We start from the raw sequence: 25,943 nt of genomic DNA on the forward strand, positions 1-25,943 counted from the left end.
TTCTTTCCCAAGCGCTTAGCACATAGTAAGTACTCAATAAATGCCATTGGTTAATTGACTGTGCCTCTGACCCTCGGTTCACCCCTTCTCCCAGCCGCCCACCTCCCCTCCACACATCCCTTCCCCATCCCTCCTGTTACTGCTTGTGTCTTGCAAGCTCTGAGGCTGTTCTGAGGTGCTGAGGGTGTTTATTACAGATCAATGCCACAGGAAGAGCCATCAACAAGCCACTGCAGTCACAGATCAAAACAGGAGAGCACAGAAAGGAAGCGGTGGCCACTGGAGGGTGTTGGGGGCGAGGGGTCCTGGATGGGGTAGGAGGCATTCCAGGGAGAGCGCCAATCGATCCGTGGATCGACAAAGAGGAGCCGGCCCCAAGGGAAGGGGCCAAGGCAGGCCGGCCGGCTGGGGCCGGGGGCGGTTCGAGACCGAGCGGGTCAGCAAGCGTCAACGATGCGGTGCGGACCAGGGGCCGTCGTGTGCGCCGGGGGGCCCGGCTCCGGAAATGACCGGGCTCCACCGCCCGCCCGAACACCCCCTGCAGAGAAGGCCACAGATCCTCTGGGAACTGGGTCTACATCGGCGGAGGGGCAGAGGGCGGGCAGCTGACCCTTTCCAGTCACCCCAGTGGAGCCCTGGGCTCCAGAACCAGCGGTGCCTGCAGAAGGTGGCGGGAGAAGAGAGCGAGGTACCCAGGGTGTTGTAGAGGGTCTCTCTCCCCACCTCCCTCTCCATCCCCCCAATACTCCCAGGTGCAAACCTCTCCCACGAGGGGGGCCTAGCCTGTCCTTCCTCAAGGCCTCTTCTAGTGAATGACTCCCACCTCCCATCCAACTCCGATTTGGGATTTGGGGGCCAGAAGGCATTAGTCTCTCCGCCACAAAGTGCAGGCTTCACCGGCAGCCTGCCCCGTCCCGGTGCCCACAGACCCAGTCTCCAGGGGGACAGACAGCTAGAAACTACCACCTGGCAGGTTCTGGGGGAGAATTGAGCCATGGGGCACTCAGGAGACTGGTGAGGGTGGAGGGGAAGGTGAAGGGCGGTATCAGCAAGGGCTCCCACAGTGCTCCCAGAGATGTCGGAAAGCTCCGATCACAGGGATCAGGCCCTAGAGGACTGGAGACTACCAGAATGCTTTTCTCTCAGGGGACCCCCGGTCACCCCAACCTCCCGGCTTCCCGAGTGCTTAGTATAGTTCTCTACACAATAAGCGCACCATAAATACCATCGAATGCTCCAGTCCAGTCAGACTCCTGATTCCTTTTCTTGCTGGAGATGTGACTAGACACCTCACACGTTGAGGTGGGATGGGACAGACGCTCCCCCATCCCTTGGAGACCACCAGCGGGACTCTGGGAAGAACTAGAGGTGCTGGTTGCCAGCTGAGTCGTCTCCATCTTCATCTTACCCTCCTTCCACCTGCTTCTGCTCACAAAGCAGAGACAGAGTGAGCCTCCACAAGATATCAGACTACCAGCAGGGCGGAAATGGGAGCCGAGGCATTAAATCATTGGCTTCATCCAATCACAGAGTTCCCAAGGCTAGAAGGGTCCACCAGAGGGGCTGAATAAATTAGCCCAGACTCAGAGAAATGAGACAGGCTTTGAAGAAGTCAGGCTGCAGGCCAAAATGAATTTAAAGTGGAAAACCCACAGCTCCCGCCAGCCAGATGCCTCACCGACTTGTGTGGGAAAAGTTAATGAACATGTGGCTTAGTAGAGTGTTTTGCACACAGTAAGCACTCAATAAATATAATTGATTGAATGTCTGAATGGATATGGCAGGCCTGTATAACATTTTGTGGGGCTCTCCTTATTTGCAGGCCTGGTCTACTCACTCCCTACAACTCCTACACTGGTCCTAATCTACACAGAGGGATGGGGAGGGAAAACTCTTCCATTCTTTCAAAAATCCTCTTTCTCAGGAACTTGTTCCGTTATCTTATACCCTCAGCTAAGGGCGTTCTCTGTTGGGCCTAGCTTCAATCATTCCTGATGTGCAAAAATAACTCTTTGGCCTTGCATAAAAGCACTCGCCCAGAGATTTCCTAAAGTACTCCAGCTTTGGAGCTCATCAAGCCTCTGGTAGGCAAGGAGCAAACCTGGTGTTTGCCATTTTTCCAGAGGAAGATGCCCAGAGAAGGGAAACAACTCCCTTCAGGTCACACAACAAGTCTGGGTGAGAATCAGGATTTGAATCTAGAGTCCCCAGATCTTGCGCTCTGCCCACCTGGATGTGGGTCTTCCCTTTCAGGGGAGGGTCTCCCCCAACCCACAACTTTTCCCTGGGAATCCTGTTTCAAGCCTGAGAAGATCCCCAAAGGTAAAACCGTTTCCTCGGGTCTGGAGGTTTAAGCAAAAGAGAGGGCTGAGAGTCAGACTCCCCTGTCATCCGACCAGTTGTTCCTGGCCCTAAATTCTAGTACCCAGCCCTTGGGAACGCTAGGCCAGAGCAACAGATGGTCCTACAAGTCTTAGGGGAGAGATGGTCTTTGGGGCAAGCAGAGGCAAAAGCACAGGAGCTGTGGAGGGGCTCTGGCAGGACCCCCAGAGAGAGGTGAGACCCCAGGGGATGAAGCTGGGCAGGCAGGTTTGGGGATGGGGCGGAGGGAGGTATGGTGACAGAAAACGTGTCTACCAACTCTGTTGTACTCTCCCCAGCGCGTATGGTGACAGGGAAGGTGTCTATCAACTCTGTTGTATTGTACTCTCCCTAGCGCTCAGTACAGTGCTCTGCACACAGTGTACTCAGCCAATACCATTGACTGATTGACCTTCCCCCAACCCCGGGCCCCAGCAGACACAGCAGGATCAGGGGTGCCGCCCATCCCCTTCTGCCCTCCCCCCTGCCCGGACGTGTCCTCAGGAGCAGAGCCCCGGATCTACTTGGCCCCCTGGGCCTGTCTGTCCGGCACAGTCCGTTTGGACTTCTGGGCTACGCCGTAGGGGACGTGGGCGGCCACGGTGCCCATCTCCTGGGCCCCGGCCACGTGGAACATCTGGTCGTCGAAGAAGATGTGGGGGCGGATCTTCTCCAGGAGGGGCCCCTTGGGGGCACCGGCAAGGAAGAGGGCCTCGTCCGTCTCCAGCCCCCAGCTGCGCAGGGTCTTGAGGGCCCGGGCTCCCGAGCTGGCCGCGCTGCGGGCCGTCACCAGGTAGGTCCGGATCGGGCACTCCAGCCGCAGGCCCTTGGAGTAGAACTTCTTCTGCAGCTTCCCCAGGGCCTCCAGGAAACCCTTGAGCGGGCCCTGGGCAGAGCACAGGACAACGTCAACACCCACTGTCCCGCCGCACCATCTGCGCCCCACCCCCTCCCCGCCCCCTGGTCATCCCACCCCCAGAGGCCTCCCTCGTGCCACAGTAAGAGTCCCGGGTGCGGGCGGGAACACGGAAGCCTGGCTTCTCGACCCAGCCCCAGCTTGCTGTGTGAGTTTGGGCAAGTCATTTTGCCTCTCACTTTCCCACTCTGTCCCTTGGGGATAAAAATCAATCGGTAGCATTTATTGAATCTTTACTGTATTCAGAGCACTGTAAGGTCCCTGCTAATTGTTTGCTGTGTGACCTTGGGCAAGTCACTTCACTTCTTTCCTCATCTGTAAAATGGGAACTCAATACCTGTCTTCCATCCTTCTTAGACTACGTGGGATGGGCGGTGTGTCCGACCCGACAAACTTGTAATTCAGTTCAATTCAATGGTATTTATTGAGTGCTTACTGTGGGCGGAGCACTGTACTAAGCGCTTGGGAGAGGATGATACAATAATAAACTTATTTCCCAGCACTTAGAACAGTTCTTGACATTTGGGAAGCACTTAATCAATACCATTATTATTACATTAGTGTCCTGGAGTTCTGGTTTGAGCCTAGAGCCAGGAGAGACTTGAGGTTTTGGTGCCCAGGAAGCTGATTATAGGACCCTCCTCCCCTATATACTCACAGACACACACACAGTCCCTCCCAACCATACCTGAGCAAGTGGCTTGTTTTCATAAGCTTTCTCGTGTTCAAAAAACATGTCCAGCCCGTGGGCCTTGACAATCTGCTCCGATTCGTCTGAGAAGAGGACGGCGTCCCCGTCAAAGGCCACCCGGAGCTGACTCTCCGACACCTCCACGTCCTTGCTGGGGTTGAAGATGGTGGCCGCTGCTATGCCTTGAGAGAGGGAAGAGAAAAAAACAAACACGGGACATTTCTGCCTCTTAGCTATGCTGGGAGAGCCGGGGAGCAGGGGGGAAATCTCAACCAACAGGAAAAGTCATCCAAAAAGCATCCTACACATCCAGAAACACAGACCCCAGAATTCCTCTAGTTTTCCAGAAAGCTGAAGGTGGATTTCAGAAAGACTTCCCGAGAGATCGGATAAGCCCATAGGTAAGACCATTCGTGGACTGAATCCCTGATCACTCCAGCCAAGGATTCTGGCTCCGATAGGGATCACAGGATGTTTTTCCCCTTGGACCCACTCTCATGACTAGGGATGATGATGACGACTGTGGTATTTGCTAAGCACTGTACTAAGCACTTGGGTAGATACAAGCTAATCAGGTTGGACACAGTCCCTGTTCCACATGGGGTTCACAGTCTTAATCTCCGTTTTACAGATAAGGGAACTGAGGCACAGAGAAGTTAAACGACTTGCCCAAAGTTCACACAGCATACAAGTGGCGGAGCCAGGATTAGAACCGAGGTCCTTCTGACTCCCAGGTCCGGGCTCTATCCACTAGGCCACGGTGTTTTCCCTCAGGGTTCCCAATGACTATTTCAGGCAGATCTGATTCTGCTTTTACAACCCAATTCCCTGAGCAACGTCTTCCTACCCAGCTGTTTTTTAGCTGAAGGGTCAGGGTTGTGGCAGTCCTGTTAAGTAGTCATGGTACGTATTAAAAGCTTATTAAAGGACACTGAGTTGGGAGAAGATCGGGTACCACATAGTAAGCAGCAGCGTGGGTGAGAACTAGCTCACACTTTATGGAACGTGCTCATTCGTATTGTCTCCCAGTAAACATACTCTAAGCCTGGAGACTACAGATCCCAGAAGTCCCGGGATCCCAATTCCCGGGAGTTTCTGAATGTTTGAAGACACCCCTCCCTTCCCCACCACTCTCAACTGTGCATCCAGGGCAGGGGGGACCCGAGCCAGGACTCTGTTACCCCCGAGACGCTTCATCATCATCACCATCATCCTCAATGGTATTTACTGAGCGCTTACTGTGTGCAGAGCACTGTGCTCTTGAGAGCACTCAATGCAACAGAGCTGGCAGACACGTTCCCCACCCACAGTGAGCATACAGTCTAGAGGGAGAGACCGACATGAATAATTTATGATATATAATTTAAATATCTGTACATAAGAGCCTTTTTTCCCATTTTAGTCCAGGAGCTGCGACTTTGGTTTCCATGGAAACCCGGGGTGACGGCCCCCTCCACCAAGGGGTTGTGGGGAAAGCAGCGGGGGAGGGTCGTTCTTGGGGGTGGACCACCCCATCCTCCACCCCATCGTACCCCGAGAGTCACAGACTCCAAGCACTGATGCCCCCCTCCCCCAACTCCTGGACATAGGCAATGGGGATAGGAGACCGGAAAGGGATTCCATCTAGACAATGCCTCTAGAAGCAGTGTGGCCTAATGGATGGAGCCCAGGCCTGGGAGTCATTAGGACCTGGGTTCTAATCCCGGCTCTGCCACTTGTCCGCTGTGTGACCTTGGGCAAGTCATTTCACTTCTCTGGGCCTCATCGGAAAATGGAGATTAAGACCAGGAGCCCAACCTGGGACATGGACTGTGTCCAACCTAATTAGCTTGTATCTACCCCAGCGTTTAGTACAGCGCCTGACACATAGTAAGCAATTAACAAATACCATTTTTAAAAAAATGGCTGAAAGAGATGGGGTGTGAGATCTGGGAGTCTAGTCTTCTAGCTTGTAAGCCTGTCCTTTGTGGACAGGGAATATGTCTATTGTTGTATCGAACTTTCCCAAATGCTTAGGGCCGTGTTTCACACACGGTAAGTGCTCAATAAATACAACTGAATGAACGAATGATGTTCCTCCCCTCAGGTTATCATGGCAAGCCCATGCTGGGAAACAGCTCACCTGGAATCTTTGGCTCCCCTTCCCAGTTTCTATCCAACCCCTCCTCACGCTCTCCCTTTCTCTTCCTCCACCGCCTTCCGTCCCCTGTTTCTGCCACCAGTCCCCAGGATTCTGCCCCTGGACTCACCCTCTTCAATGGCCTCACTCACTTTCTCAGCATCGGAGGAGAGGTACAGATTGGTGTGGTAGGCCTTCAGGTAGCAGATGGGGCTGTTGCCTCCGGTCATGCAGAACCTCTCGATGAACAGGTCTAAAGGAGGAGGAATGGAGCGGGCAGGGGATGTCACACTGAAGGAGCTGGGGCCGTCCCAACCGAGTGACATAAAATAACCCACAGTAAAACCCAGACTCATAGAATGACAGCTTCTTAACATCCACTCTCTTGGTTTGATCCTCCCATCCCTTTGATGACCACTATATCTTAGTTTGATCCTCCCATCCCTTCAATGGCCACTATCTTGCCTCGATTCTCATTCATTCATTCATTCAGTAGTATTTACTGAGCGCTTACTATGTGCAGAGCACTGTACGAAGCGCTTGGAATATACAATTCGGCAACAGATAGAGACAAGCCCTGCCCAGTGATGGTCTTACAGTCTAATCGGGTGAGACAGACGGACAAAAACAAGACAACATAATCACGATAGATGGAATCAAGGGGATGTACACCTCATTAACAAAATAAACAGGATTTTCCCATTCCTTCAGTGACCACCATCTTTTTTTTATTCTCCCATGGCTATCACTGACTACCAATTGGGTTCTAGTTTTATATATATGTGTGTGGGTGAGAGAGAGAGAGAGAGAGAGAGAATGTTCTACTTAACCACCCCAATCTTCTCCACACTATCTTGCTTTCCAGAGGTCGGTTGGTTTGAGACGATCAAATGACATGTGAGGTTTTGACCAAACAGCCATGAAGGAGGACGGAGGGAGAGAGAAAGAGAGAGAGAACATTCTACTTCACCACCCCAATCTTCTCCACATTATCTTGCCTTTCAGGAGTTGGTTGCTTTGAGACAGTCATGAGGTTCCGACTCAACAGCCATGAAGGAGGACAGGAGAGAGAAAATGAGGGGGAATCTCTCAGTCCTCGAGTACCCCCCCTTTAGAGGACCCCTTCCCTTGCCCCCACATTCCCTCTGGGGGTCAGGGCTCCCGCCACACTCACTGTAATGGTTGATGCTGTTGATGAGGCGGACGCCGACCTGGGCGTGGTTGTTGGTCATGAGGACGATGTCGAAGAGGTCCTCGCTGTCTGGGTACAGTTCCCGCAGTCGGGTGTTCACAGCCTCCAGGGCCTGGCCCGCCGGGCAGACAGGACAGAGTTGCAGCGTCCACCGGAGCCTCCCCCACCACACCCCAGACTCTAGACGGATGACACTGGTGGGTCGACCCCACTGTTGATCCCTGGGCCCGTTTGACCACTGAGTCAAAGAGGGTGGATTCTTTGGGCTAGTAAGCTCATCGTGGGCAGGGAATGTGTCTATTTATTGTTCTGATGTGCTCTCCCAAGATCCTAGTACAGTGTTCGGGGCACAGTAAGTGCTCAATAAATACTACTGAATGAGTGAATGAATGACGAGAAGACCCCTTTTAACCCATGTTATTCTTCTAGTCATGTTATTCAGCCCCCGACTCCAACTCATCCCAAGGAGATTTCATGAAACCATAGCACCTCCTTTAGAGGTCATCCGGTCCGGCCCTCTGCCTCTGGGGAGGGCCTCAACACCTCCCACAAGGCGAGCATCTCCCACACTTTCTAGCACTTAGTAGGAGAAATAGCATAGCCTAGTGAATAAAGAGCAGGTCTGGAAGTTAGAAGGTACTGGGTTTTAATCCTGTCTCTGCTACTTGTATGCCATATGACCTTGGGCAAATCACTTCACTTCTCTGTGCCGCAGTTACCTCATCTGTGAAATGGGAATTAAGACTATGAGCCCTTTGCGGGACAGGGACTGTCTCCAACCTGATTACCTTGTATCTACTGCTTAGAACAGTGTTTGGCACAGAGTAAGTGCTTAACAAATACCATCATCATTATTATTATTATTACTACAAAGTCCTGCCCACAGTAAGTACTCAATAATACTATTGATTTATTGATTGATTCCTCCCCTCTCAGCAACGCTCTCTCTCTCCCACTATGGCCGTGAGGAGTGAACCCACTCGGCGCCTTTCCTCTTCCCTCTTTCGCCGCCCCGATGACCTCAGCCCCCACCCTTTTATTAGCTGTTCTTTGGTCTAACCACATACGCAGCTGGAATAGTGTTCCTGATATCTAACCTTGAGCTCTCTCGCTACCGTGAAAAATGTGCTTCCTCTTTCCCTCCCCACCCTACTCTCTTCCTCTCCCCCTACCCACCAAGTCTCTCCAGCTCAGCTCTGGTGGTCCTCCCTCCCCCCGCCTCCCCCATGCCCGCTACGGCCCCAAACATCCACTCTGTGAACTCGCTTCCCAGGCTCGACTGGAATACAGGTCAGCTCCTGGGGCCTCTCCGTGGTCTCCTTCCTGTGTGGTTCTCAGAGGCCCAGCCAGATCCTTTTCACTCCCCCGGCTAGAATACAAACAAGGCCCAGCACTTGGGAGGGGGCGACCCAATCTCTCCTCCTCGTGGAAAATGGAGACCCTTTCCCGGATGTTTCCCTTTTAGCTAAATGTATTCGAGTTTGTTTGTCTTTCTCCGACGGGTTCTGCTGCTCTTGGGAAGTCATTCTAAGGAGTTTTTCCCAACCTTCTCTTGTCATTGTTTCCCCCTATTTTCGGCATTATCCCATTGTCTACTGTCAGAAAGACCCAGACTATGACCCTCTTAATCTAAGGAGCTTCTGCACACTCTCTCAGCCCCTCAGAGAGACCAGTTTACGGTCTGTGTTTCCTTTCCCGTTTCAAAGCCGAAGATCAGAGAGGGCAAGGGATTAGCCCCGAGTCACACCGCCCATCTGGGATGAAGTCGACAGCATGAACCCACATGGCGTAGTGGAAAGAATAATAATAATAATGATGGTATTTGTTAAGCCCTTAGTATGTGCCAAGCACTGTTCTATGCACTGGGAAAGAAGACAGGCCTGGGTCTCAGAGGAATGAGTTCTAAACACGGCTCCACCACTTGTCTACTGTGTGGCCTTGGGCAAACCACTTCATTTCCCTGTGCCTCAGTTACTTCATCTGTAAAATGGGGATTAAGACTGCGAACCCTATGTAAGACAGGGACTGTCAGTCAATCAATCAGTGGTATTTACTGAGCGCTATGTGCAGAGCACTGTATTAAGCACTTGGGAGACAGACCAAATAACAGAATTAGCAGACACGTTCTCTGCCCAAAATGAGTCTAGAGTCAAGAGGGGGAGACAGACATTAAGAAGATTAAAAATGGAATTTATAATATATAATTTAAAGATATGGACACAAGTGCAGTGGGGCTGGGGGTGGGGTGAATACCAACCTGATTATCTTAACGGAAAGAGCACGGCCTTGGGAATCAGAGGACATGGGCTCTAATCCCGGCTCCACCACTTGCCTGCTGTGTGACCTTGGGCAAGACACTTAACTTCTCTGTGCCTCAGGTACCTCATCTGTAAAATGGGGATTGACTGAGCCCCATTTGGGACCACCTGATTACTTTGTATCTATCTCAGTGCTGAGTACAGTGCTTGGCACATAGTAAGCACTTAACAAATAACATTATTATTATTATTACTATCCCGGAGTTTAGTACAGTGCCTGACACACAGTAAGTGCTTTGCAAATACCATTAAAAAAAAAAAAAACAGGCACCGGAGAACAACCTCTAGATTGTAAGGTCACTGTATGCAGAGATTGTGTCTGCTATACTGTTGTATTGTCATCTCCCAAGCACTTAGTATAGTGTTCTGCACATAGTAAGTGCCCAGTAAATATGACTGACTGACTGGCCTGCCTCCCCAGTTCATCCCTAACCTCTGCAATCACCTCACCCTCCTTTGGGGACCCCAAAGACAAATGTTGGTGGAGAGGGGATGTAGGGGACGCCTCACCTTGACGAAGGGGAAGGCGGCCCCCGGCCGGAGGGGCTCGTTCTCGTGGTCCAGCTGATACTTCACATAGTCTTCCACGCCCCGCTCGGTGTAGATCTTCTGCTCCTCCTCCATGCGGAACAGGGCCCGGGAGGACACGGCAATGGTGATGGCATTCTGAGGTTTTGGCTGCAGGGGGGCACAGAGCAGAGCAGAACTGAGAATGACAGGCCAAATGATATTGTACTTTCCCAAGCGCTTAGTACAATGCTCTGCACACAGTAAATACTTAATAAATATGATCGAATGAATGACTGAGCCCCTTTCCTGCCCCTCCTGCCCTGGGGTCGGTGTCAGGGGCCCGCTGCCCTCTCGGAGGCTGGGCATGGAGAGCAAGCGGGGAGCCCCAGGTGGCTGTTTTTTTGTTTTTTTTAAATATCTGTTAAGTGCTTACTATGTGTCACACTCTGGGTTAGATACAAGTTAATTAGGTTAGACACAGCCTCTGTCCCACTTACAGCTCACAGCCTAAGTAAGAGGGCGAACAAGAGACTGAGGCTCAGAGAAATGAAGTGACTTGACCAAGGTCACCCAGCAAGCAGCCGGCAGAGCCGGAATTAGGACCGAGGTTCTCCGACTCCCAGCTCCGTGTTTTTTCCGCTAGGCCGTGCTGTTCCTGGATTCTGGGTGGGGTGGGAGAAGAGACCTCTGGAGCCTGCAAATCTGGGGTGCAGGTGGCTCCCCTGGAGGCCTGGGTGTCCTGCAGGACAGCAGCCCACAGTCCCTCGGAGCACCCGGTGGCCCCTCTCCAAGCCAGAACCCTGGGCTCAAGGGGTGATAGGTAATTAATAATAATAATAATAATGTTGGTATTTGTTAAGCGCTTACTATGTGCAGAGCACTGTTCTAAGCGCTGGGGTAGATTTGGGGTAATCAGGTTGCCCCACGTGAGACTCACAGTTAATCCCTATTTTACAGATGAGGTAACTGAGGCACAGAAAAGTGAAGTGACTTGCCCACAGTCACACAGCTGACAAGTGGCAGAGCCGGGAGTCCAACCCATGACCTCTGACTCCAAAGCCCAGGCTCTTTCCACTGAGCCATGCTGCTTCCCTGAATTAACCCCCTTGAATTAACCCCCCAATCTAGAAGTGCTCTGGACTCTCAGGTCCCCTGGGAGCAAGGCTGAGCGGTGTCTCCTGCCTCCTACATCTGGGGGTTTTCCGGGGCCCAAAGCCCCCAGCTCCAAGGGCAGGGCTGAAGGGATGGGCGCCATGAACCAGATACGAGTTCTGCGTGGTTTGACTCTCTCCGTTTCCGGCCCACTCTCCCTGGCGTGTGCCCCACCCTCCTGCCCTCAGTAGAGCATTCCTACTGTTCCCCATTCTCCCATCCACCCAGACTGGGAGCCCCCCAGAGTGCCTCACCTGATTGCACTGTATCTACCCCAGCGCTTAGTAGAGCACTCAGGAAGCAACATGGCCCAGTGGATAGACCAAGGGCCTGGAAGTCAGGAGGATCTGGGTTCTAATCCCGGTTCCACCGCTTGTCCGCTGTGTGACCTTGGGCAAGTCACTTCTCTGTGCCTCAGTCATCTCATCTTTAAAATGGGGATTAAGATTGTGAGACAGGGACCGTGTCCAACCTGAGTATCTTGTACCTCCCCCAGTGCTTAGAACAGTGTTTGACACATAGTAAGTGTTTAACAAATAGCAACGTTATTATTATTGGCCACAATTACTCTTATTATAATTCAATCAATCCAAGGCATAAATTGAGCACCACCCGTGTGCAGAGCACTGTACTAAACGCTCAGGAGAGTAAATTATAATAGAGCTGGTACAACCAAATCCTCATCCCGACCAGGCCCGGTCCGTCAGCCGAGCTGGACGGCAGCCCCCGCAGCTTCGGTCTGCGGGCAGCGGGCCAGACCCTCCATTCTCAGCATGCCGGTGCCCCAGCGGCCTTTGAGACAGCCATCTCGCGGGGACCCCTTGGACCCGGTGGCGGAGGCTGAGAGGCTCCCACCCTCTGAGCTTCCCAGCCCGGAACCCCACAGAGCCCAGCCCTTTCAGGCTTGATCCCAAGACCCTTTGGAGCAGGGAGGGAACAAGGGGGCACCACAACTCCACTAAGAGTGGAAGCATTTGGGTTTTGCTTTGGGTTTGAGTTTCTTGGCCTCTGTGGCCTCTCTGTCTATTACTGCAGTCTTGCAGATAAAACCAAAGCTTCCCGGCCCGTTCCTTCATCCCAACCAGCGGGATGGAGTCCTCACGGTCAGTCTGGCAGGGTGGCCATCATGACACATGGAAATGCGTATCAGCAAGCAGTATCGCACCCAGAATACTCTGGAGGGGTGCTAAAGGGGATGCTGAGTTTATCAGATGGACACTTTCTAAAATCTTGGCAGGCCATCCACCGCATCTTAGGTTGAACACACCTGAATCCAGGACAGTGTAGTCCTTCATCGGTCATTTGGGTAGGGAGAGAAGCCAGGAGAGAGAGAGAGAGAGAGAGAGAAAGAGAGGCCAGGAGGCAAAAGAAGGGGGCAGGCGGTGGAGAGAGAGAGGCCAAGTGGGAAAAGAGACTGGGAAGAGAGAGAGGGAGAGACAAGGAGGAGAGGCAGAGGCCAGGAGAAGAGAGAGATGCCAGGAGGAGAGAGAAAAACCAGGAAAGGAGAGAGAGGCCAGGTGGGGAGAGAGAAAGAAGCCAGGCAGGGATAGAGACCCCCCACCCATATTTCAGATTCCGTGTTTTTCTTGGTGGTCAATTATTCACTTTGTTCAGACCCCAGCCCATCTGTCCCCTTCCATTAGCCCAGAGTGCTAGGCCCACAGGGATTTAACTAATCATCACCTTCCCCCTTTTCCAGCCCTTCCTTCTCGGACTGCCCCGTAACCTGAGCCCGGGGTGAGGAGGGTGCGGTGAGGGGAGCCAAAAGAGCGCTCCCCAGAAATAGCCACTGTCTGGGAGAGCGGAGACGGGGGGTTCCTTACTCCAGAGGCTGGGGAGGGAAGCTGGGGAGCGGGGAGACGGGGAACGAGGGTCGCTGTGGAGAAGCTGGGGCTCCGGATATTAATGTCTGTCTCCCCCTCTAGACTGTGAGCTCGTGGGTAGGAAATGTGTCTGTTTGTTGTTATAGTGGACTCTCCCAAGCGCTTAATACAGTGCTTAATAAGTACGACTGAATGAATGAAAGGAGAGAAGCCAAGTGTGAGCGCAGCACATGGCTGGTAACAGATGGGACAGACAGACACGTAGAGCATAGTCTTGGGGAGGAAGAGGAGACGAAGCAGCCCTGGGCAAGGTGACTGCAGCGGCCACTTGCCAGCTCCCCTCTCCCTCCAGCTCGACTGGCTCACGTAGCCCCACCTCCCACCCCCCGCCACCCACACCAGCTCTGAGGAGCTCCAGCCGGCTCTAGAGAGCAGGACCAGAGTAATAACAATAATAATAATTGTGGTATTTGTTAAGCACTTACTATGTGCCAGGCACCGTACTAAGCGCAGGGGTGGTTACAAGCAAATCGAATTGGACACAGTCCCTGTCCCACCTGGGCTCACCATCTTTATCCCCATTTTATGGATGATATGCTGAGGTCCAGAGAAGTGAAATGACTTGCTCTAGGTCACACAGCAGACAAGTGGTGGAGCCTGGATTAGAACCCAGGTCCTTAGGACTCTCAGGCCAGTGTTCTATCCACTAGGCCATGCTGCTTCTCTAGGAGAGGGAAGCTACAGTGTTTCTCAGAGCTAAAGTTTGCCTCTCTAATTCTCATTTCTTCCCCTCCCCATTTCCTTAAGGCCTTTATTTGACTACCTTCACAAGCACTTAGTACAGTGCTCTGCACACAGTAAGCACTCAATAAATACAATTGATGGATTTATTAAGTGTTTACTGTGTGCTAAACACGGGTAGATATCAGATTATAAAATCAGACACGGTCCATATCCCACAATCTACTTTATCCCCATTTGACAGATTAGAAAGCTGAGGCTCTGAGAGGTTAAGTGATTTTCCTAAGGTTGTGCCAATCTTGGGCGAATCTGGACTGTCAGCTTGTTGTGGGCAGGGAATGTGTCTACCAACTCTGTTGTACTGTTTTCTACCAAGCACTTAGCACAGTGCTCCGCACACAGTAAGCAGTCAAATACCATCGATTGATCCCGGCTCTGCCACTTGTCAGCTGGGTGACTGTGGGCAAGTCACTTCACTTCTCTGTGCCTCAGTTACCTCATCTGTAAAATGGGGATCAACTGTGAGCCTCATGTGGGACAACCTGATTACCCTGTATCTTCCCCAGCGCTTAGGACAGTGCTCGGCACATAGTAAGCGCTTAACAAATACCAACATTATTATTATCGATTGATGCAGCAGGCCAGTGGCAGAGCTGGGAAGCAGCATGGCGTAGTGGATAGAGGACGGGCCTTGGAATCAGAAGGTCAAGGGTTCTAATCCCGGCTCTGCTACTTGTCTGCTGTGTGATCTTGGGCAAGTCACTTTACTTCTCTTTGACACAGTTACCTCATCTGTAAAATGGGGATGGAGACTGTGAGCCCCCCCGTGGGACAGGGACTGTGTCCAACTTGATTTGCTTGTATCCACCCCAGCGCTTAGTACAGTGCCTGGCACAGAGTAAGCGCTTAACAAATACCAACATTACTATTATTATTATTTTGGGCCTCCTGACTTTCAGCCTTTGCTCTTTCCACTAGACTACCCTGCTTATCGTTCTCACACTTCCCAACAGCTATCTAGGGACTGGTTAAGTATGAACTCTATGCGGAGCACTGTGCTTAACTGCAGCGGAAAATACACACAGACGGTTGAGGGACAATCTGACCCCGAGAGACAGATCACCAGCCTGGGTTGCCCCGTTGTACTCCCAGCCGGAGATAAAGGGAGGTGAAGCGGGGGAGGGAGGGGTGGAGGGGGAGAGTTGAGCCGAGGCCCAGGCAGTCGGGACAACCGGACATCCAAGGTCATCCGTCCAGGGGAGTCCAGCACCAACCCGGGCCTGCAAAGCTGCATTAAGGCCCATCTACTCCCACTTGCATCTCCCAGTTTATGGACTCCCTGGGGTCAGGAGGTCAACGGCTTCGTCCTCCCAGAGAGGTGATGGCCCAGAGCATCAGCAAGATCCCTCTCAGAATCCTTTGAGGGCTGCTCCAGGGGATACTGTGCCGTCCAGACTGCTGATGTTGCCTTACTTTTGTCCCCCGTCTCCCCCGATTAAACTGTAAGCCCCTCATTGGGCAGGGATTGTCTCTATCTGTTGCCGACCTGTACAATCCAAGCAATTGGTACAGTGCTCTGCACAGAGTAAGCGCCTCAATAAATACTATTGAATGAATGAATGCCATAAGCACCTTCAGCCCGTGCCCGGGATGCTGGCACCTAGGCTGGCTGCACCTGGTTCCTCAATAGGACTATTTACTTCCTCATTTCTCATCTTCTAATCTCCAAATGGCCATGAGTTTCTGAATTTCCTGAAACTCCTCCTGCTTTCCAAGAGCTTCCTGTCTAAGATGGAGGCCTCATGTCTGGACAGACCTGGTAGACGGACTGAACTCCCGGCAGAACACAGACCCCCATGCCCACACCCATCCCCTGTTCTCTGGCTCCTTCTCAAAGCCCCCCCGATTTACATCGAAAGTGCTCTGGGCACAAACGTCAGTAGAGAAGGGGTCAGAGGGTGCCTCCCACCCACCCATGGGGGCATTGCTCTTTCTTGTCGATGCTCCCTAATGGCTTGGCTGGGACCTTCTGAGGGTGTGGGAATTGCCAAGGTGGGAGCTACACCTTAGTCTGCAGGCAGAGCCCCAGGCTGGACCCCCAGGATAGAGTGTGGACCCGGGAGTCAGAAAGACCTGGGCTCTAATCCCAGCTCTACCACTTGTCTGCTGTGTGACCTTGGGCTAGTCACTTCGCTTCTCTAGGCCTCAGTTCTCTCATCTGCAAAATGGGGATTAGGACTGTGAATCCCATGTGGGACAGAGACTGTGTCCAACCTGATAAGCTACCCTAGTACTTAGTCCAGTGCCTGGTACATAGTAAACGCTTAACAAATACCATTAAAAAAACCCCCACTAACCTTAACCTGATTCTCTGTAACTACCCCGGCACTTAGTACAGTGCCTGGCACATAGTAAGCACTTAACAAATACCATTTTCTTTGCCCTTTTCCCACTGAGCTTCGAGAGTCGCGGTGAACCCTGCAGTGAGCTCGAAACTAGTAGAGTGGGGGTAGACGGGCACGTCGGGGTGGAGAGGGGGGAATGAAATGCAGCGGAGGAATCCCTGCCAACCAAATGCCCCCCACCCCAAGACCTGGGAGTTACTTCATTCATTCACTCAGTTGATTTTATTCATTCAATCGTATTTAGTAAGCGCTTACTGTGTGCAGAGCACTGTACTAAGCGCTTGGGAAAGCACAGTGCAATAATAAACAGTGACATTCCCTGCCCACAACGAGCTCACAGTCTAGAGGAGGGGGAAAGAGCAAAGGGAGCAAGTGGGGGCGAAGCAGAAGGGAGAGGGAGATGAGGAAAAGTGAGGCTTAGTCTGGGAAGGCCTCCTGGAGGAGAGGGTATCTATTGAGTGCCTGTTAAATGCGGAGCACTGTACATTATAACCGAGTTGACTAGATGCATCCTCTGCCCCCAACGGGCTTACAGTTTAGAGGGGGAGATGAAAAATCAACCTAAAATAGGGTTCTGCCCATAACCGCTGTGGGGCTGAGGGGGTGAATAATGGGAGCAATTATTGAGTGCTTCTGGTGTGCAAAGCACTGTACTAAGCGCTTGGAAAGTACAACAGAGCAATAAAGAGGAACAATCCCTGCCCACCACGGGTTCACCGTTGGGGGGAGGCCTGTACTTTCCTAGCGCTTAGTACAGTGCTCTGCACACAGTAATCGCTCAATAAATACGATGGAATGACTGAATGAATGAGACAGACATCAATAGAAGTAAACAGGCATCATCCCCCTTCCCTGCCAACTGCTTCGGGAGGGGAGGGTGGAAGGGGAGGGGGCCCTGTCTCCCGAGGGCAGGGGGCTCTCTCGGTCCGGTGGAGTCCCTCTCGATTCCCCGTTCCCCTCCCCATCCCTTCGGCCCCTTCCTCCCTGCAGCCTTCCCTCTCCCACCCCCCAGCCCCCGGGACCACCCCCCCGCCCTCCGCCCCTGGCCCGGCGGCAAGGAAGGGATTAAAGTCTCTTACTGATTTGGGCTTCTTCTTGGGGGTGAGGCTGTCATAGAAAGTCCGGGCCTCCTCCCACTGCGGCCTCCCTCCGGGCTCCTTTGGGGCTCCGACGACCGGGGTGGGAAGGCCGGCTCCCGACGGGCCTTTCCCCCCGGACCCCGACCCCGACCCCGACCCCGGCGGCTGGCCGGGAACTCCGGGGTTCATCGTGGCCTGGGGACCTGCGGGGAGGGGAAAGGGGGTGACGGGGGCGTCCCGCCCCGAGCCTGGAGAAGAGGAGGAGGAGGAGGAGGAGGAGAAGAGAGGAGAGGTCCGGAAAATCAGCTTCAACGGTGGCACAGGAGCGATCGCGTATGTTTGTATCTATGTATGTATGTATCTATGTATGTATGTATCTATGTATGTATCTGTGTATGTACATGAAAAAGAGAGAGAGAGACAGACAGGGAAAATCAGCTTCAGCGGCTGCACAGGAGCAACCGTATGTGTGTGTATATATATGGATTTATGTGTGTATGCGAGAGAGAGAGAGACGGGAAAAATCAGCTTCAACGGCTGCACGGGAGCAATCGCATACGTCTGGATGGATGGGTGGATGGATCTGTGTATGTCTGTAGGTGAAAAAGAGAAAGGGAGAGAGGGAGAGAGAGAGAGAGAGACGGGGAAAATCAGCTTCAGCGGCTGCACTGGAGCAACCGTATACGCATGTTTGTGTATGAGAGGGAGTGTGTGTGTGTGTGTGTCTGTGTGTGTGTGTGAGAGTGGGGGTGGGGGGATTTGCACTGAGATTGCGCACGGTGCTGAGTGTGTGTAGATCTGTCCCTCCCTCCGTCCGTCCCCCTGTCCCCCGTCCCCCTGTCCCTCCTCTCCCCGCCGGGAGTCCCAGGAAGCCCCAACGCCTGTCGCCCCCGGCCCCCACCCCCCAAGCCGCAGTCCCTGCCCCTGCTCCAGTCCCAGCCCCTGTCCTTGTCCCAACCCCTGTCCCAGCCCCCCAGCCCCAGCCCCTGCCCCTGTCCCAGTTCCTGTCCCAGCCCCCCAGCTCCTGTCCCAGCCCCAGCCTCTGCCCCTGGCCCCGTACCAGCTCCTGCCCCAGCCCCAGCCCCAACCCCTGTCCCAGCCTCTCCCTGGCCCCCAGCCCCTGCCCCTGTCCCAGCCTCTCCCTGCCCCCCAGCCCCTGTCCCAGCCCCAGCCCCAGCCGGGGGTCCGGCTCCCACAGCCGCTGGGACCGGCTGGAAGCCGAGGAGGAGGGGGCGGGGGCCCTGGGGAGGGGGCCGGAGGGGCTCTGCTCACTGCGGGAGCTGGAAACGCCCGCAGAAGGTGGTGTCCTCGGCGGCGGCAGCTGGCGGGGAACGGGGGCGGGGGGGGTGGGAGGGGAGCAGCTCGTTTGGTGCAGCCGTCCGACCCCTGACCCCCGACCCCCCGACCCCTGCCCCTCTGCTGGCGCCGACCCTCGGGCCGCAGCTGGATCTGAGCCTGGCGGGGACGGACACGACAGGTGCGGGCCGCACAGTCACCGCGCCGCCGAGATGCCCACCAAAGGTCAGCGGGGCCAGCCCCCTGCCTCCGGACCCCACCCGGCCCGGCCCCATGCCTGTCCGCCTCGCTTTTAAAGCCGACCAGAGGCCCCGGCGTCGTGGCAAGAGCCCGGGCCCGCGAGTCAGAGGTCGTGGTCGCCGCTCGTCGGCGGTGTGACTTTGGACAAGTCATTTCACTTCTCTGGGTCTCAGTGACCTCATCTGGAAAATGGGGATGAAGACTGTGAGCCCCAAGTGGGACCACCTGATGAACCTGTATCCGCCTCAGCGCTTAGAACGGGGCAGTGCAGAAGGGAATGGGAGAAGAGGAAATGAGGGCTTAGTCAGGGATGACCACTTGGCAGAGATGTGCCTTCAGTAAGGTCTTTGAAGGGGGGGGGAGTAATAATAATAATAATAATGTTGGTATTTGTTAAGCGCTTACTATGTGCAGAGCACTGTTCTAAGCGCTGGGGGAGATACAGGGTAATCAGGTTGTCCCACGTGAGGCTCACAGTTAATGAGTTAACTGAGGCACAGAGAAGTTAAGTGACTCGCCCACAGTCACACAGCTGACAAGTGGCAGAGCCGGGAGTCGAACCCATGACCGCTGACTCCGAAGCCCGGGCTCTTTCCACTGAGCCACGCTGCTTCCGTCTGCTTATTGGATATGAAGGAGGTCTTCCTAAGGTCTAACCTACAGTCTATCTTGCTGCAGTTGAAGCTCAGAGGAACAAACTATGAGCCCCAAGTGGGCAAGGACTGTATCCGACCTGATCCAAACTATGTCCAACCTGTTTACCTTGTATCTACCCCAGCACTTAGCACAGCGCTTGGCTCCTAGTATGTACTTAACAAATATCATTATTATTGAGTGCTCAATAAAAAGCACTGATTGATTGATGGATAGATGGATTTTGTATCAACCCCAGCTGCTAGTATAGTGCTTGGCCCCTGGTAAGCGCTTAACAAATACCACAATAACTATTACTAAAACATCAATGCAGGATAAGACCCAAGCCAGCGAATCTGTGGGCGTGGGCAAGATTCCCCGACCACGCTCTGGGGTCGCCCCACGCCTAGGACTGGAGGCAAGGGGTGGGGCAAAGGGTTGGGGTGGGGTGGAGAGTGGAAAGAGAGGCTCCAGCAGGGGATCTGGACCCCTCCCCAAGCCCGGTTCCACCCCCAACCTGTCTCTGCAGGGGCCTTGACTTTCCATCCAGGCTTGGAGGAAGGAAAGGGAGGGGGTGGAAAGGAGTGAGGAGGGTTTCGGGGGGACAGTTCCCCTTTCAGCAAACAACTCTGCCCCTGCAAAAGAAGAGCCTGGGTGGCCAGTGTTGGGTTTTTTTTTTTTGGAAACCTCCCCCACCCGGGGAGCTGAGTAAGATGCGGTCTCCATGGCAACCCCATCTTCAGCCGTAAGGGTAAATCGCCCCCTCCTCCCCTCCCGTCTCCTTTTTCCATCCTATCTCCGCACCCCTCCCCAACCCCATAACCTCCTAGGAGGAATCCGGCCCCATGGCCGTGTCAAGGTTCTTCCCTTGGTTGTCTCACGGTTGTCCCGGCTGCTTCCGAGATCTTTCCAAGGTCCAGGGGGGCTCAGCCCCTGTCCACCCCCCTCACCCCTCCCAGACTCACCATCCTAAGGTTGCCCCGAGGCTCGACCTCCATTCTCCACGAGTTTTCGCTCTCTCTTCTCCGCCCTCTCTTGGGTGGGTTGATAGTCACTCTCCCGCTTATGCTTCAGAGGACCAGAGAGGTTCAGGGGGCCACCCGAGGCCACACAGCACGGAAGCAGCATTCTTGATTCGGGCTGGTGTCCCGAGTCTGGTGTAATCTCCAAGAGTCTATCAATCAATCAAGGGCATTTATTGAGCTTTTTCTATGCAGAGCACTGGACTGAGCGCTTGGGAGAGTACAACAGAATTAGCAGATATGTTCCCTGCCCATAACAAGATAACAGTCCAGGTTCCTCTCCATTTTTCTAATTAAGGTTCAGTCTGCCAGGGCCGACCCTTCTGCATCTGCCTCTTCCCTGCCCTCTACCTACCACTTCACCCTCTCTCCCATCCCCCTCATCCCGTGGCACCGGCCAGCCTCTTGCCAACCGAGGAGTCCGACCTCCGGGTGGGAGCCACCTGCCCTGAGCTGCTATAGATTCGGAGAAGGGAAATAAATAATGCCACCAGCTGATTTTAGAGACAAGAAATACAACAGCACCATAGCAACCATGGAGGACACATTATCCCGAAAAGCCTAAGGGAAAAGGCCAGGGAGGAGGAGGATGGGAAAGGGGGAAAGGGAGGTTGGGGGAAGAAGTCTGCAACCCCTGAGGCCACTGGGGGATAATCAGGATGACTCTCTCTCGTTCTGATTTGCTCCCTTTAATAATAATGTTGGTATTTGTTAAGCGCTTACTATGTGCAGAGCACTGTTCTAAGCGCTGGGGTAGATACAGGGTAATCAGGTTGCCCCACGTGAAGCTCACAGTTAATCCCCATTTTACGGATGACGTCACTGAGGCACAGAGAAGTGAAGTGTCTTGCCCACAGTCACACAGCTGCCAAGTGGCGGAGCCGGAATTCGAACCCATGACCTCTGACTCCCAAGCCCGGGCTCTTTCCACTGAGCCACGCTGCTTATTCACCGCCGCCCCCCCCCCAGCCCCACAGAACTTATGTCTATATCCATAATTTACTCACTGATATTAATGTCAGTCTCCCCTTCTAGACCGTAAGCTCCTTGGTGGCAGGGAATGTATTTATTATATTGCCCTCTCCTGAGCTCTTAGTACAGTGCTCTTCATCCAGTAAGCACTCAATAAATTGATTGATTGAATGACTGATTGGGAGGAGACCCCTGGAGCTTTACTCTGCCCCCTCCCTGCCCCAATAGCCAAGCTCCCCTAGACAGAGGGTTGGGGGTGCCCCGTGCCTGGAGCCAGTGCTGCCCATTTCTAGACAAAATGAGAGTTCTTGGGATCCCAGCAAGGTGGTCTCCATCCAGGCCCACGGGGCAGAATTTCCCAGACTCCTTCACTCAGGCGCTCGGAGCCCCAGACTCGCTCCTGCCTCCTGCCGCCGATGGTATCTGGCAGTAAACGAAGAGGGGGATGTGGTCCGGACCGGACCCCGGGGCCTAAAAGGATGAGCGGACTCCACGAATCTGTCTCTACTCTCCGCCCTGCAGCGCTCCCTTCCAAACCATCTCTGAGGTCTCAGTTTTCCCATCTGCAAAATGGGGCTTGCCGATCCCATTGCAGAGAGCTTGAGCGAGGGTTGGTTGCTGGGGAAGCACACGTGGGCATCTATCCCATTGCAGGCGTGAGAGGAGAGCCTCTGTCCTGCTCCCCCAGATCCCCCGGGAGACGGTCAGGGGCTCAGGGGCTGAGAAGCAGCGTGATTTAGTGGAAAAGATCACAGGTTTGGGAGTCAGAAGACGTGGGTTCTGATCCCGACTCCGCCCTTGTCCTCTGTGTGACCTTGGGCAAGCCACTGAACTTTTCTGTGCCTCAGTTACCTCATCTCTAAAGTGGGGATTAAGACTGTGAGTCCCAGGTGGGCCAACCTGATTACCTTGTATCTACCCCAGCACTTAGAATAGTGCTTGGCACATAGCGCTTAACAAATACCATCATTATTATTAGACCGTAAGCTCACTTTGAGCAGAGTCTGTTAGATTGTACTCTCCCAAGTGCTTAGTACAGTGCTCTGCACACAGTAAGCACTCAATAAATATGATTGACTGACTGGAGACTTCTGACATGCATCCCGCCGGTTCTCCCACTTCTTCTTGATTCCCGGGGCAAGTCACCTTGGGTGCAGCCCCTGTTCCCTTTTGGCTACCAAGTCTTGGGGTTCCTCGCCCACCTGCCTGCCCGGGGGCCTCGGCCTGGGGAGTTGCCGAGCACTCCGGGGGAGAGGCGAGGTGATTCTGCGGCTAGAATCGCCGGGTGCTGGGGGGGGGGGGGGGGGGGAAGCAGGGGGAGGCAAAGCAAAGCATCCCGCACACCGATCGGTGGCGACCATCTCTGCCTGGGCCCCTCCCGCACCGAGGGCGGGCGGGGGGTCCTCCAGCTGACCCCACTCCCAGCCGGTCCGAACCGTCCCTATTCCCTAGTCCCAACTGCACCGGTTTCCTGCCGCGCTCCACTGTGTTTAATCGCTTCCTGGCGAGGCCCGGAGACCCCCGCGCCCTCTACGTGTCCTTGTCGAAGCCGCCGGGGAGAGAGAGGCGGAGGCGGTGGCAGACCCCTCCCCTTGGGCCCGGTCAGAGAAGAGGGTGCTTGTCAAACTCTTACTAAGCACTGTGCTTAGCTCTGGGCTAGATAATCGAATCGGCCCCAATCCCCGTCCCCCAAGGGCTCACAGTCCAAGAGGAGGGAGAACCGGTATTGAATTCCTCTTTTACAGATGAGGAAACCGAGGCCAGGAGAGTAATAATAATTATTGTGGCATTTGTAAAGTGCTTACTGTGTGCCAGGCACTACACTAAGTGCTGAGGTGGATATAAGCAAATCGGGTTGGACACAGCGCCCGTCTCACGTGGGGCTCACAATCTCAATCCCCATTTTGCAGATGAGGTAACTAAGGCTCCCCGGGGCCCAGAGAGGTGACTTGCCCAAGGTCGCACAGCAGACAAATGGCGGAGCCGGGATTAGAACGGAAGTAAAGCGACTTGTCCAAGATCACACAAGCCAATGGCAGAGGTAGAATTAGAACTCGGGCCTTGACCACACAGCAGGCCAACGACCGAGGAAGAATCAGAACCCAGACCCCTTGACTCTCAGGCCTATGTTCCTTTCACTAGGCCATGCTGCTTCACGTGTCTCCCGGGCCAGCGGGTCAGCTGCCCACTTGACCCCAGGACTGCCCTCTGGAGTCTGAGCCCACCTCACCCTCCTCAAAAACTTCCCAGAGCTTTTCCCGCAACAAGCAAGCTCTTGACCTCTGACCTCTGCTCCATCCCCATTCGCTCTTTGTTCTTCCCGAGAAAACCACCCATCCATCCCTTGAATTCAGCTCTCAGTCCTCCAACCCGCTGATTCCACCTTTTCTTCCTACTGAAACACCACCCCAATAGCGCTCCCCACACCTCCGCATGGCCCTAGGCCTCACTGACGACCCACATCCCTCCTCACCTTTACAGCCTTTGTAAAAAGCCACCTCCTCCTGGAGGCCTGCCCTGATTGATCCCCCACCTCTCCGACCATGCCTACCCTCTGCCCCCTCGGCATTTGGGTGCACTTTTGTTTTTGATTATCCAGGCGGGACTATTATTTACATCCATTCGCATTCATTTATCTATTGCATATTCATCTATTTATATGTGCTTAGAACAGGGTTAAAAATTGTCTATGTGGTGACACACTGGAACTATGTTCCTTGAGAACAAGGATCCTGTCTTGTATTTCCGTAAGTCGTTCCCCCACCCCCACCCTCCAGATACCCATGCTGCAGGGAAGGAGGGAAGCAAGGTGCAGGAAATAGGAACAGTTTTCCCAAATCCACTGGTAGAACTGGAAATTCCCCCAAGACTGGGATCTCAAGGGGGGTACTGGGCCCATTCCCTAAAACATTTCCTTGCATCCAGTGGATATAAACACCCCCTCCGGAGTCTGCAACACTAAACCTGGAGGAGGAGGAGGAGGAGGAGAAAGAGGGGGGAAACCCCACCCCGAAATTACCTGATGGTAGGCCTGAAGGCCAACACAGACAGGGCACTGGCCCAGCAGCCCTGCTCCATGGGAGCCCTGGCCCCAGAAGTCAGAGAGAGGGCGAGGATGTGTCAGGCACATTTTATTAGTTATTTTTTTAGTTAAAAAAATAGAACAACTCCACTTTTCTACCAGTGAGGACGAAAATCCAAACACAAAGAGTCAACTAAGAACACAGCTGTGAACTTGAACACCAAACTGGGGAGGGGTCTGGGCCGGCCCAGAGGAGACTTTTGGAAAAACCAATGGCTCAGAAGAGACACACCTACCAGTCTGCATCCCCTCCGGCTGGGAGGTGGACCTCAGGGGCTCCTTCTGGGCTCCCCTCCCTACATTTTCACCTCTTAATCTCCCATTGCTACTTCCATTTGACGAGTCTCTTCTAGTTCCCTGTCCAAGATTCTCCATCGCCACGGTCCGGCACAAAATCTAGGCCTCGAGGAACCTCAGAGTCCCAGCTGGAGGACTTGATCCCTCCCCCCCGAATCTGCCACTCTCTGGGCCCCCTCACTTGTGCAAGCAGGTTTGGGGGCCCACTCTTCCCCTGGTGGCGCTTGGGAGGGACTTAGGAAATCAGCCCAGCCCAGGGGGAGGTTCAAAGACCCCACCTGCGAGCAGGTGGAGTGCTCTGCTGGCTCAGCTCCTGTCACGTCTCTGGGCAGAGCGCACTGGGAGTCGGGGGAGATGGGGAGAGTCCTCAATACAACCTTCAGCCCCCTGATGCCTGTGAACCACCGTTATTGGTGGCGACTAAGAAATGGGCTTCTTCCAGCCCTCCCTGAAACACTGAGGCTTCTCCAGCCTCCTCCTCTTCCCATCATTTAGCAGCTTTGAGAAGATCCCAAACTCTTCCCTCCCCAAGGAGGGTTCCCGTTTCCAGTGGATCCAAGAGCCGGCACCCAACCTGCATGACTAAGCCCAGCCTTGGCTGCCCAGGATAGGGAGAGGGGCTTGGCAGGAGCTGTGTGTGTGTGTGTGTGATTGGGGAGGCGGGGGGGGGGGGGGGGGGGGGGAAGGGAAGGGTGCTTTCCATCCCCATACCACCCCTCCTCTTCCTCCCTTTCCAGCCTGGAGCCCCAACCATTCCTGAGCCTCCTCTCCAGGCCCCGTGAGGGCTGCATCAGTCCTGGGGTCCCAGGACCCCTCCCCCTAATCCTGCCCCTGACAAATAGGTGTGTTCCCCTCTCTGTCCCCCCAGGGACCTTATCTGGGCCGAGGCAGAGCCCGGAGGTGGTCCACAGCAGAGCACCCCTCCACCTCCAACCCCAGAACGTCAAAATCCATAACTCAACTGCCAGGGGCCATGCAAGGGTCCGCGGGTCTCAGAAAGGGGGGTTAGGGGCAGTTCCCCATCTCAGGTTTTGCCCCTTGCCGGCTGCTAGGTTAGTCACTTCTCTCTGTGCTGTTAAAGGTCACAGCTGAGC

General features: G+C 54.1%; 1 protein-coding gene across 2 annotated transcripts; it reads right to left on the reverse strand.

Annotated features, from left to right (window-relative positions):
- Window positions 1-2,716: 2,716 nt before the first annotated feature.
- On the reverse strand, window positions 2,717-20,871 carry NT5C1A (5'-nucleotidase, cytosolic IA). Of its 2 annotated transcripts, XM_029081339.2 has the most exons (7): window positions 20,442-20,871; window positions 17,308-17,555; window positions 10,108-10,275; window positions 7,262-7,391; window positions 6,218-6,340; window positions 3,966-4,150; window positions 2,717-3,247 (listed from the first exon to the last, which is right to left on the reverse strand). In XM_029081339.2, exons 2-7 carry the CDS (start codon window positions 17,494-17,496, stop codon window positions 2,882-2,884), a joined length of 1,161 nt encoding a protein of 386 aa, XP_028937172.1. In that variant the 5' UTR covers window positions 17,497-17,555; window positions 20,442-20,871; the 3' UTR covers window positions 2,717-2,881. The 2 variants fall into 2 exon arrangements, with proteins under 2 accessions (XP_028937172.1, XP_028937171.1); XM_029081338.2 differs by lacking the exon at window positions 20,442-20,871 and having other exon boundaries at window positions 17,308-18,064.
- Between the last annotated feature and the right edge of the window lie 5,072 nt (window positions 20,872-25,943).

This window comes from Ornithorhynchus anatinus, chromosome 16 (assembly GCF_004115215.2).
Source record: "Ornithorhynchus anatinus isolate Pmale09 chromosome 16, mOrnAna1.pri.v4, whole genome shotgun sequence".
Lineage (NCBI taxonomy): Eukaryota > Metazoa > Chordata > Mammalia > Monotremata > Ornithorhynchidae > Ornithorhynchus > Ornithorhynchus anatinus.